General features: G+C 49.1%; 1 protein-coding gene across 1 annotated transcript in view; it reads right to left on the bottom strand.

Moving 5' to 3' along the window:
* Window positions 1-12,382, bottom strand: part of LOC146587402 (gamma-aminobutyric acid receptor subunit gamma-4) — a 35,719-nt gene extending 23,337 nt beyond the window's left edge. Inside the window, exons 1-3 of the mRNA XM_085319729.1 lie at window positions 12,261-12,382; window positions 9,680-9,828; window positions 9,383-9,450 (exon numbers count right to left, since the gene is read on the bottom strand). Coding sequence (XP_085175855.1) covers window positions 9,383-9,450; window positions 9,680-9,828; window positions 12,261-12,382 — 339 coding nt within the window. The remainder of the gene's footprint in view (window positions 1-9,382; window positions 9,451-9,679; window positions 9,829-12,260) is intronic.
* Window positions 12,383-12,586: the final 204 nt, after the last annotated feature.

Raw genomic sequence — 12,586 nt, 5'->3', positions numbered from 1 at the left:
TTTTCCTCCAGAAACACTTCRCAGCCGGTCTCAGAACTTTGGTTGTTTGTCCCAAGTGGGAAGAGAGAGTGAGAAACTCCCTCCTCAAGGATCCTGGCTGTTTGCTCTCCCTGGGCTGGAAACCCTCATCTCTGACCAGCTCTTTGACTTTTCTCTTGCACCTTAAATATCCTGAACTCTCCCGTGGAGAGATCTAAAACCTTCAGTTCAGATAAATCAACTCTGCCTTTAAAATAATTCAGCCCATCAAGTGACAAACTACAGAGCCCGTATCTTTCAAATTTGACACAGTACTGCTTTCCCTTTGGCTTGGAAGAATCAATTTAATGAGGTTTAGAGCACAGATTAGTACCAGAATCAAACACAGGCCTCCTGGTCTGTCCACAAATACATATCTCCGTACTATGAAGCGAGAGGCATTCAGGAAACCTAAGAGCAGTTCCATTAGCTAATGCGCCTCTGAGAAAAACAGCTCCATCGGTGCTSTGTGTGGCAACACGCAGCTGTGCACGGCTGCCCCGAGCCCGAGCCCCTGCTCGCACCCACAAGCACTACGCGCAAAGGAGCCTTCCCACCTCCACCTCCGCGCCCAGGCATCGCGACAAAGCCTCTCTTTGTGCCCTGAAAGAGGTTGCCAGGACAGAGGATATCGCCTGTTTCCCCAGGCCGGACGAGGGTGCTCAGGAAAGCTGTCCCCATGGTCCAGCAAGATGTAGAAACCTATGAGCTGACAGAGGCAGCTGGGAAGGGAGACCTTGATACAGCTGCTGCAGTCTCGAGCTACATCAGAAAGATTTTCTGTGGTGAACTACGAGTTACAGCCGCTCATCGGCGAGCATGGCGAGGATGCAGGCTGACTGCAGAAAGCATCTGTCCACAGCAGCCTGCAAGGGTTCAGAGTAATCGCAAGTCCACAGAAAGACCAGCTGAGGAAATGAGAGACTTCCTCTGAGGGCTGGCATGAAACGAATGCAGATTTGAGATGTTCCTGCCAGCAGAAGGCCAGAAATGGTGCCTATGAAGGAATTTACAGAAACCACTTAATTATGAATGTTGACTTTTTCCATATTGCCTGCAGTCCAGAGGCCCTGCTGGAGCTGTGGGTTATGTGAAGGCACCTGTTTACCAGCACTGATATTGCAGCAGCGAGTTTAAGAAACCTGAGTGAATCCAGCCACATTCCCTATTCACCGTCTGGCRGTGGAGCACAGATATTAATTAACTTCAGGGTTTGCTCTCCAGAAATACCTCTAAAGAAAAGCACTTTTCCCCCCAGGAGCAGCTGTCCAGATTTTCATATTTTATTTAGCACYAATTTTAGAGGCAAAACCTCAGCTTTCTGTTCATCTTTGTGGATAACAGACTCCTGTTTTCAGCACAGTAAACAGCCTATAAATAAAATACCGACACGGATGTCACACAGAAAATATCTGGAAGGGATTAGTATACATTCTGGATAATAAATGGAGCTGGTTGAATTATTCACAGTGAATAAATCAGCCCTTTTCTGGTTTGGGAGCAGACCCTGAATCTTGTGAAAGCTCTTGGGATATGTTTAGGATCGGAATAACTCATTTATTTCATTAGGGCTGCTTCTGCRTGGTTTGTGATTTGTCCTAAAAGTCCTATGTGATTGGTGCTATTCTTCAGTGGTCTCATGATTTTTTTCCTTAAGGCAACRAAAAACATTGGCTACAGGTTGGCTGATGCCTTCTCTGCACGCCCGACCTCCCTCAGATGCGGACAGGAGCAGCTACACGAGGATCAGTCACTCCTCCAGCACTCAGGTGCACAGGAGCTGGCTCAGGCGAGTGCTCCTGGACATACAGGAATTAAGAGATATGAGCACTCTCCAAGCAAATGAATATTTGTGAAGCTGCACCTACAGCTCCAACGAGAAGCAGAGCTGAGCCGCTGCTCAGGCACAGAAACCAGCAGCCAGAAAAAGCACTGGGCCCCTTGGAGCAACACTCATTCCCCACGACTTCAAATTTATACAATATTCATCTTTGTCAGGGACCAAAAACTGACCTAGCACATTGCATTAGTGCATGTCCTGTGCACCTTCAGGAGATTTACRCTGAAGCCTAACTCAATGCACACAGGACAGGCCAAATCAAATGCTGCTGGGTGCTTTAGCATCGCAATACACCCAAGATGTGGGTGCACCAAGGCTATGTGCTTCCTAAATGATTTGTGAAGCATTTTAAAGCCCTTTCAGTTGAGAAGTGCTGTGCAACTGCTGGAGTCTATTATTATCGGGAAAGTGGGAAGGGGGGGGGGGCGCAACAAATTTCCTTTACCGATAGGCTTATCTTGTGCTCCAGAGCAACATATTCAAGCATCTTAAATAATATGCCATTTTAACTTCATTTCCTTCCTACCTATTCCAAAGCAGCCAAAGCTAAGTATAATCAAGACTTAAGGGTTCCTCAGAGCCAAACAGTTATTACTGGCCTTGCTTTCCCCATCTATTAAGAAGAAACGAAGATATTAACCCAAGTCTCGCAGCAGGACAGCCCAGGCTGTATCCTAGGGCTTCCCACAGTGGCTCACACGTTTACTGCTTCCAGCAAAGCACAGGCGCTGTTCTTTGGTGTGCAGCTCTGCTCCAGCGCAGAAACGGCACGGACCGCCCAAGGGCTCCAAGCAAGGGCAGCTTRGCCCCGTACGGCTTTTGCAGAGCCCAGCGCCTCTCACTGATCCTTGCCCCTGCTGCTGGAACAGTGCAGCCATCCACGCAGCAGCTGCGGACTTGGTGCATACCAATAACGTGGCATTGATGGGGATTTCTCCCAAAGAGCTGCAATTCAGCAGCTATTCCCCCAGCAGCTGAAGAGCCTTGCAGAGAGGGCAGCAACCCCTGGAAGGGGGTTGAGCCACTKCCTCTCTGCCCCAAAGCCATCCCCTTGCCGGCAGATAGCACGGCTGAGCAGCCCCACGTGGGGGCAGAGAGTCCCCAGCTYGCCCAAAATAGTTTGGCCACAGCAGCCCCTTCCTCACAAACTCTCCCTCTGCCAGCTTTAATTTCAAAATCCAAACCCTCTTCCTCTGGCTACTTGGGATTTACATGAAAGCAGTCAGTGGGGAGTTCTCTTCATTCATGCTGTGCTTATACTTCTAAATTATAAAGTGTGTCAAATGAGGATTTAATTTATATTTAACAAGACAAGGTTTGCAAATTAGTTATTCATCAACTGATAACGAATAAACATTTCCCCCATTCTCCCCCCCCCTTTTTTTTCATGGGGTTTTCACAAATGCACCATACAAGCAGATCTATTAAATCTATTCTGCAACACTCCAGACATGGGAAAATATGTTCTTCATCCTCAATTTCGTTAGTGTGTTGCATGGTAACTACTGCAGCCAGGCAGAGCATTATGAATTTAATGGTGTGCAGCATCTCTTAGAGAGAGAAAGGGGGAATAATGAACATGTGCATCTGGACATACCACCCTCTCGGGGATCAAGTCCCCCACTCAGGGATAAATCCAAGAAAAATCATTTGCTGCAATAATAGAGGCAGGAGATTATTCATACACTAGAGGAGTCACAGGCACTTTGGAAGTAGCAGAATTTGGCCCTTGGTGAACGACAGAGGCCCATTTTGCACTTTCCATCTTTTGTATCATTAAGTAATGGGACCAAGGTGATGCACAATCCCAGCAGAAGAGCCTGCCTTGCTACAGAGCCTGTCACACAAGGGCATCTCCTCTGCTTGCAACAGCCTCCCACATACCAAAGAGAGGARTCACCTGCCTGCAAACCTGCCCTACCTATGCTGCCTCTGCTCCCAGACTCCTGAAGCAGGTACCATGCAGGCCCCTGGACGGAGTAAAAAGTCCCTGTTCACTTTGGCCAAAAGGCTACTGCAGCACTCATGCCATGCTCCAAATGCTTAACCATGAGCCTCCTTGCATTTGGTTTTATATGATAAAGGAAGCAAAGAACATAGCAGCTCAGGTCTCTGGGAGAAAGTTGGAGCAGGATCTGCTCTATCCCCAAGCCAGGAGCAGAAGTACTTTTTCGCTCCCACCGATGCAGACTCTCATGGACACTTCGCGGACACCTTCATGTCTGCAGCACATTCAGTCCCAATATTTGGCAACTGCTTTACTTCTACAGCATTATTTTCTGAGAATTAAACATGCCTAAAGGAAGGTGACCCAGAACTCGAGGAGCCCTTGACATCAGTTAAAGCTATAATCTATAGCAATAAAGCCATTACAAAACAAAACCAGGGGTAAATCCCTCCAGCAAACAACCAGTCAGCAGAAAACTTGAACCCAAAGTCTCCTCCCTTGGCCTCCACTGCTGCAGCCCTCCCCAGGCACCTCTTCCTGCAAACACRCACAGAGAACCAAGGTTGGGTTTTTGTCACTATATCAAAGTACCAGGCTCAGATTTGTGATGCACCAAGGRGATTGGAAAACAGGCATCCAAACTCCCAGCACAGCTTGGACAGCTGCGTGCTGTGTGCAGTAATGCATTTGACTGAGGTGTTGCTGGCCACTCCAGCAGCCCAGCACACCACTTCCCTGACAGTGGAAACATAGTCACTCTGCTAGCTGCTGGTCGGAGCCAGCTCACCTCAGCTGCCTGGGACGCACCAAGTGCCCCACTCCTAACCAAAGGAGATGGGTCCAAGGGAATGGGGAGGCCACTTATGCCAGGGATCCTTTGAAACCCCAGCATATGCAGCAATGGGAACAAGCAGCACTTAGGTCCAATGCAAAAATCATCTTTTCCACAGCCCTTTCCCTCTCAGTCCATCTTTTCTCAGGCAAGCCCAGGCTCTCTGTGGCCCATTGGACAGGCTCCAACCTCATGYAACCACCTCCTGGTAGTACACAGCCATCCCTCCTGCCCAAGCTCCTGCCCTGCCACACGTAACCGTGAGCAGCCCTGCAGGGAGCATTGCCCTGCTCCACCGGCAAGCTGGCTGCCAGCTCAAGCCTGGCCACTGGTTACTGCAGGCAGCCTGGTGCGAGCACCCAGTCATCCCACCACCCTCCTTCCCACCCTGTGCATTGCAGGGAAGCAAAACAGAGGGATGGGGCAGGAGGAAACAAGAGCTCCGGTCTTCATTTGGGTTGCTAACGTGTTTTCATTCTCCCTTAGGATGGCAGAGCCAGGTCCTCTTCACAGGGAGGTGAGAATTTTGAGTTTACCTGAATTCCTAAATGGCAAACAAGACAGCCATTCTGGTCTACAAAAGATAGCAGGAAATCACTTTGCATTTCCTCCCTCTCCAAACTTGTTTGCTTTCTGCTGACTTCTGAATATTAATGTTATTTATGACAAGTGATCGATGAGGGGGATGCAGAATTCACACCCAACACAGGGCATTTTCAAATCACCTTTTCATTTCTAAGGACCTGAATCACTTTTGTATCCTGATGTGATTTATCACTTTGAGGTTGAGCAACAGCTACACAGGACTAGCCTCTAGGCACTGACAGAGTATTGCCAGGCTGAAGGCAGCAGTGAGTAGTTAACTCTTTCAGGGGAGGTTGAGAGATCATAGGACATCCAATATTCAGACTATATTGCTTAAACTGGAGTCTTCTATTCCACCAGCCTGTTGGAGAATCTTGCAGCCTTTGGCTTCAGATACACAGACAACACTGGGTTACGTGAAAAGCCACAGTAATGGTGGTAAATCCTCTAAAAGTAGAGATAGGTTTTTATCTTCTACATGGCCTGGCCATGTAATGGACAAATGCTTACTAAGATGTCGTCATTGCAATGCACTGAAGAGATCAATAGTGCATCTCCCCCCCAGCTGGCTTTCAGGCTTATGCTGCCTCTATCTGCAGCAGAGCTACAGCTRCTCAGACAGAGCATCTCAGAGAAATCTCACCAGGGGCTCAGGAGAAATCTAGCTCCAAGTCAAATCCTGGTTCTCTTGCTTATGCATTGTCTCAGGCTGTGTATGGAAAAAGAAAAAAAGATCTGGCATTCAAGACAGGCCTGAGACCTGAAAGGAGGCAGAGCTTCACAGGTTTAAGAAAGCTCTGTAAAAAGGGGTAAAGTGTTGGTAGCAGGAATCATTCTTCCCCAGCAATGACAATCTGGATGGTACCTTTGATGTCAGTGCTGTTCACAGCAGGACCCACAGAAGGGCTTTGTTTGTTGCACAAGGGTGTGTGTGGGGAACAGAGCAAAGGGCAAAGTAGCTGAGCCCAGTGGCATCCTGGCCAGCCACAATGGCTTTATTGCAGCCCTTTTCTTTCTTTAGGAGAAGCTATAGCAGGATGAACTTCTCATGAGCAGGGGAAAGCGCTCACCCACACAGGTGACCAAAAGCTGCCACCCAAAACTAAGACCTGGGCCTAGCCTTCTTTAGTATCTACACAGCATCTCAAGGAGAAAGAATTCCAAGCTCAAGGGCATCAAAGATTCTGATGTTAGTAAGGGATGGTGAAGGAACAAGGTTCATAGTCTGCTTAGGAATGCCAATGCAGGTGCCTTTAAATCATTGGTTACTGTTGGAAGATCTGCCTTTCTACCTGGCAAGAGGCACTGCCTCCTTCAAGGGACTGGGACCCAGCAGGGACCCCCAGATTGGCACTATCCAGACACCTTGGAGAGACTGTGCAGCCAGTTGTGACTGACACAAAATACCACAAGCCTAATCATCCTCAGCTATTTGGACTGAATGGTTTCCTCCCCCGGCCAACCAGCTCCTCACTACAGTGTTTCCGTTAACAGCAGTTACCCAGTGCACCAATATCTTCCTCAGAAGAGGAAGCTCCAGCTGGGTAAATCAGCTCTGAGGCAGCAGCTTCACCAGCAGAGCTCTACAGATGCAGACAATTTCTGAGAGCCAGTCACACCTTCACACTCTTGACTCGCATTAAGTGTGCTGGGACCCCCGGGGAACTTGTGCAGTCATGGAGCCCAATTTCACACCAAGTAAAAGCTTTTGCTGACTCTTAGAAAGAGTCAAAGCACATTGGTTCAGCTGCTCTAGGAACAGTCAAGCCTGTCTCCAGCAGCATTCTCCTGAATGGATTCTCTGGTGTCTAGTAAGAGCTGAGTTCACACAATAGCTTTTCCCTCAACGGGGATAGCTATTGTCTCTGTCTGGCATTCTGTTTTCGCAAAAACAGGAGGAACTGAATATGTATGATGCCCATATCCTTACTACTAAACATAGTTGGTATTAGGCCAATGGATCAAGAGTCACTGAAGTGCTGGGATGGACATACATATGTTTGTTCTCACATACACATCGCCATTGCGTAAGCTTTGTTTCTTAGGAAACCAGTCTAGCAGCAGCACCTGGTATCTCTGTTTGGGAGCAGAGAAGAGCTCTGAATGCAAGACTGGATTTTGTAAGTCATTCACTACTCCTTCAACCTTKCAAGGTCATGCAAGGCTCCTATAACAGGGAGGAGAGCAAAGCATTCAAGAGGGATGGAAAGGCATAAACAAAACAGGTAAAGAGGAAAGTAGGAGTGAAGAAGTGCACAGTGGTTTCTCTTTGTATTCTTGGCATATTCTAGGGCAGTGCAAATCAGACTGGACAGCCTACATACATATGACTCCCATAGTCCACCTCCAGGCACTGCATTTGCTGAGGAAGTGTATGGGGCACGGGGCACCCCTGCCCCATACACTTCTCCATGCAGCTTTGGAGCAGCAATGCAGGGGGAAGCTTGCAATATCTGCCAACAGCCTGGGAATGACCTGATCCACACGACCTGTGCTAAAGTATCACATTGCTATGGCCCTCCTCACACCCTCCTAGAGGAGTTCAAGCACAAGCTTACATGAAGGGAGAGTTGAGGGCCTGAGGGCAGGTCCTATTCTGCGGTTACTGGATGACCTACTCCAATCTCACAGGGGAGGCATTGCTGCAGTACCACTCAATAAGATGCATCACTCAAATTGCAGCCCTAATCACCCAGCCACTTTGAAGAGGGCCTGCTCCCCACTCCATCCAGGTAGCTAGTTCAGTTCAGATGACCACAGCAACATGATGGTGGTGTTCTYCACCCCATTGCTCCTCTCCTCTTTCGCAGGGCTCTGTTAAGTAACTTCAACCCACACAAAGCCACATCTCCAGGAAGCACCAGGCCCACAAAACCAACCAAAGGAAACCTCTTGACTTGAGGTCTTCCCTGCTGGTGCCTTCATCACACAGGTAAGTGCCCAGTCAGGTCCCCCTCCGGCTAGCCCACAAGCAGGCACCATGTGGAAGCACATATTGTTGCAAAAGTGTAATAAAAATACTTTTTGGAGGGAGAGTGGTACTACCACTACAATGCCATTCCTCCATCCACCAAACAGGTTTGTTCAGTGGAAGTTTTCCACTTCATGAAAGTAAAACCACATCCCCGTCCTGAAAACTCTTCAGGTTTGAGGGAGACCATTTTGGTTTCTGCTCAATTTTGTGTTAAGAAAGACAAGAGTAGCCAAATTGTCCTAGCTGCCTCTGCCCTGTCTTCCCCCATGACACTGCCCAGTGGCAAAAATGGTTTTCAAAACCTAACAGCATTGCAGCATTGCCAGGTTTGTTTCTTGATGAAAATGGGGCGGGAGGGGGGGAACAAAACAATAAAACCCCAAAACAAACAAGAACGTGAAACACTTCAGAGGAATAGAAGCTTCCCATGAAAAGTAAGTCAACAGTTGTTCTCCAGTGCTGCAAGGTCTGGAGGATCTTCACAGAAAAGAGCATCTCTACTGAGTGTTTCTACRACTCCTGCTGCAGTGGGGCCTGAGCCATGAATGGAAACTGCTGAAGTCAGGATAACATCGATCTAAGATGGTAAAGTATAGAAATACAGCCTTTTGATCCAAGTTACCCTGCCTGCCTCTCCCCAGCATAACAGGCACAGGCCTAGGCACCCAAGTTTCACACCATCAGACCATTACCATGGCAACCATCTCCAGATTCCTATTTCAATCCTCCTGAGAACTGCACTGCTCCCCCTCCCAGCCGGCATGGCATTGCCTCAGCAGGAGCAGTGCGGTTCACCCCAAGCATCCCAGCACCCTTGTGCTCGTGTTTCCCCAGGACTGGAGAGGGCAAAACCTCCATGCAGAGATATCTGTCTGTGCATTGCAAGCAGAGAACAGAGAGCATCTTCATCACTTTCCCGAGCATGGTTGGTCACTGAGCCCACCTACAACATATGGGGACCTTGCTCCTAACCAGGGATGGCAGTCAAGCTTCCCTAGCTCCAGCAATCAGCAGTTGAGAGCACATCTTCCCAAAAAGGGGACACAAATCCAGTTCTTGTGACAACATCTTTCATGCCACATCTAGCCAGAGGGATGCAATCCAACTAGGCAGCAAAGAGTCAGCTACGTCCCATGTATTCAGGCTTTGTATACCCATGACATTGTAGCAACGATGTCCACTCACCATCTGGATGACAGATACTGGCCCAATGCTGTTCACATAGATATCCACATCAATAAACGTGGGCTTGACTGTAAAGGAAATAGAATGAGTTTGGGTGAGCAGGAGGCCAGGGTCATCAGCAAAGGACAGAGGATTAGAGGCTGAAAAAGGTGGGGGGCATTCAGGAGCAGTGTGGCTCCATTTGACCAGAAATCCCAACTACAGCAGCCACAAAGCCACATGGAGAACACGGGACACCCCTGGGCAGGTCACCACCTGCTGCCCCAGTCTCAAAGGGTGGCCGCAAGGGACACTTACTGCCAATGTCAGGCCTCAGCTTGTTGTCATAGTTCTTCAGCAGTGAGTTGAGGATTTGTGTGGCATCAGTCTCCTGTGCCTTAGGGGTGAGGACCCAGGTTTTATTGATGCTGAGGTAATCATAATCATATTCCTCTGTGCTTTCACACCTGGAACAGAGAGAGAGAGAGAGAGAGAGAGAAAAAAAGGAGAAATTGCTGTGGAACCTCTCTGATGAGCTGTGGGAGACTGAGCATAGCTGGGTTTCACAGAGACAGAAGGAGGAGGGCCAACTTTGCTCAGAGGAGCTCAAGGATCTTACTGCAATGCTCCTAAGGTGACACAACTTACCTGGCACCTTTACTTACTTCAGAGTCCCCAGAAATGCAAGGTTCCTCCCACTAGCAGTCAGGATTAGCCAGCAGCAGTCACAGGGCACTTCACATGCACCTCATATTCCCTTTGGCAACATGTTGCTCCTCCCTGGAACAGAGGGGCCAGCCCTGCCCTCCTCAGCAGCCTCCCTGGCCCTCTCTGCCAGCCCTCTGCTGCCCTCAGCACCACCAGCTCCTGGGGCTGCCTTGTTAACCCCAATTACCTCAGCTGCCCTGACTTACATACACACACACACACCTGAAGTTTGCTTCCTCAAAGGAAGAGGACAGCAACCAAACAGCATTTTCAGGCAGTTCTAATGAAAGCATTTTGGAGAAAAGAAGGTCCTAAAACTACCAAGCACACAGCATGCATGTCTTCCTTACCAAGAACCTTGCCATCTGCCCTGCACAGACCCTGGGAAATGAAAGCCTCATGCAAATGCATCTGCCCCAAAGCCAAGAGCTGACATAACCCATTCCCTGTACTTGACAACCCTTCCACTCCAACCTTGGGCTTGAGCTCCCACTTAAAGCCACAATTTTTTTTTTTTTTTTTTTTTTTTGATCTTCCAGTTCCAAGCCAGGCAGAAAAAGCTTGCATCCTTCTCAGAACATGACCCATTAAGCTAACAGCTTCTCTCACCGTCTTTCAAACATACCCTTTTCTAAACCTTCTGCTCCTCCCCCTTTTCCTGAAGGAGCTTTCGTAAAACCTCTAATTAAATTAAGTCTACATGGTCACGCGGGAAATTCTAACCACCTGCCACTGCTCTGGGCTGGTCATTCACAACATTGTCACCAGAATGACATAGCCATATGCATGAGAGGATGCTGAGCCATCCTACACCCAGCACATCCCCCTCAGCATTTGCCCTTTCAATGTGTCACCTGCTCCAGTGCCAGAAAGGGTCTCACAGCAGGAGCTGCCACTGTGTTGACACATCCCAGCTGGAGATTTGCAGCTCCAAGGTGTAATCACTGATACACCATCTCCCTTCAGTATCAGGGGAGGCAGAGCCTGGCAAAGGTACTTGGAGAGGAAAAAAAGCATTAAATTGACATGTTGCAGTTAATTTATCAGAAGCTCCTCTTTTAAAACCCCAGATAAAACTTGCTTTCACAATCACTTTAGAGCTCTTTGCATCTCCCCAGCTTCCAGACACAGAGATGTGTCCCCCGACAAGGGATCACTTCTGTGCAGCTGGCTGCCTGCCGCCACACGTTAGGTGTTGGTACATCAGCTTGTTGTTGCCTGTCTGATTGCACGCTGCACTTTTTGACGATGTTTAAGGAGTCTTAAGCAACACTGTCAGGATGTGCTTCCCTATCCGAGCAGACGCGGTGCAGGGCTCGCTTGGCCAGCTTGCTGCAGCGTGCCTTCGAAACGCAGCTGAGCAGATAACTCCTCAGGATCCTCTGCAAGTGGCTGCATGGGCACAGGACTACCGCTGCGCCCACCCAAAACCCGGCCAGAACTGACATCTGGGGCCAGYCGCTCCTGCGGGGCTCACGGAGCGACGTGTGCCTTTGCCCTCAGCAGAGCTCTGCCCAGCTGCCTTCCCYTGCAGCCTGCGTTTAGGACGACGTTAGCTGCCTGCAAGCCTTAGCAGAGAGGGCACAGCTTTACCTAAACCTCATTTCAGTGTTTACTGGACCCTAGTGGAAGCCAGCGCAGGACAGGTTACTGACCAGCACTGATCACTGCATGTCCTGCTGCCCAGCCAAAGTCACTGGACACAAAGCCACTGGAGACAAGTCCAGCTGTAAGGCTGGACTACGGTCCTAAACGTTCCTCCTGGGCATAACAAGACCAGGCTGGTTACTCTGATCTCAGCCTTAGAGCAAGCTTAACTGGCTTTGCCCTGTCTGGTATTAATGCCCTAAGGTTTGGGATAGCATTTCCAAAGAGTCACATCCCTATTACAGAAGCAGAGACACTACCAGAAAAATGCTTTCTGATAATACAGCTAATCCTGGGCCACARAATCAGATCAAGCCATTTTAGCAGTTTTTTTCCTGGTGAAAATGCACTTTTCCTGTGTGTATGTGCAGTCCTCTGCCCCAGCTGTTGCTGAYTGGGAGGGAAGGTGACTTGAGGCCTCTGCTTCTTCCTCAATCTCTCTTCCCAGTGGCCCGATTCAAATCAAGAAGAGCCCCAAAACTACTGCAAAGGCAGAGGAATTAAGAAGAAAGTGGGCTATGCATGGCCAAAGAGGTCTCCCCACCTGCTGAAGGAAGTGTCACACAGCAACCCGTCATGATCATGAACGTACTGTGAACATGTGCTGGCCCACAGCTCTGGCTTCTTGCACGTGGCAAGTGTAAGCCAGACAAAAGGCAGAGCCATGTTCCCTCACCTCTGCTTGTTGAAATGTCAAAACATCTACCTGACAGCACTTGGGTGCCAAGCCGTGGGGCCAGGAGGCAACACTAGCGTGGCAGGAAAGGGGAGGATGGCTGAAGGGCACAGCTAGGGACAGTGCAAGGAGACCTCTGTGCTGACAAACACGGTTGGAGACACGGTAGCCCCTCTCTGGTGCCTGCACAGCAG

This window comes from Rhea americana, unplaced genomic scaffold, assembly GCF_003343005.1.
Source record: "Rhea americana isolate MKP2758 unplaced genomic scaffold, rheAme1 scaffold_6, whole genome shotgun sequence".
Lineage (NCBI taxonomy): Eukaryota > Metazoa > Chordata > Aves > Rheiformes > Rheidae > Rhea > Rhea americana.
The sequence above is the reverse complement of the archived record's forward strand: the minus strand, read 5'-3'. Positions and strand labels throughout refer to the sequence as shown.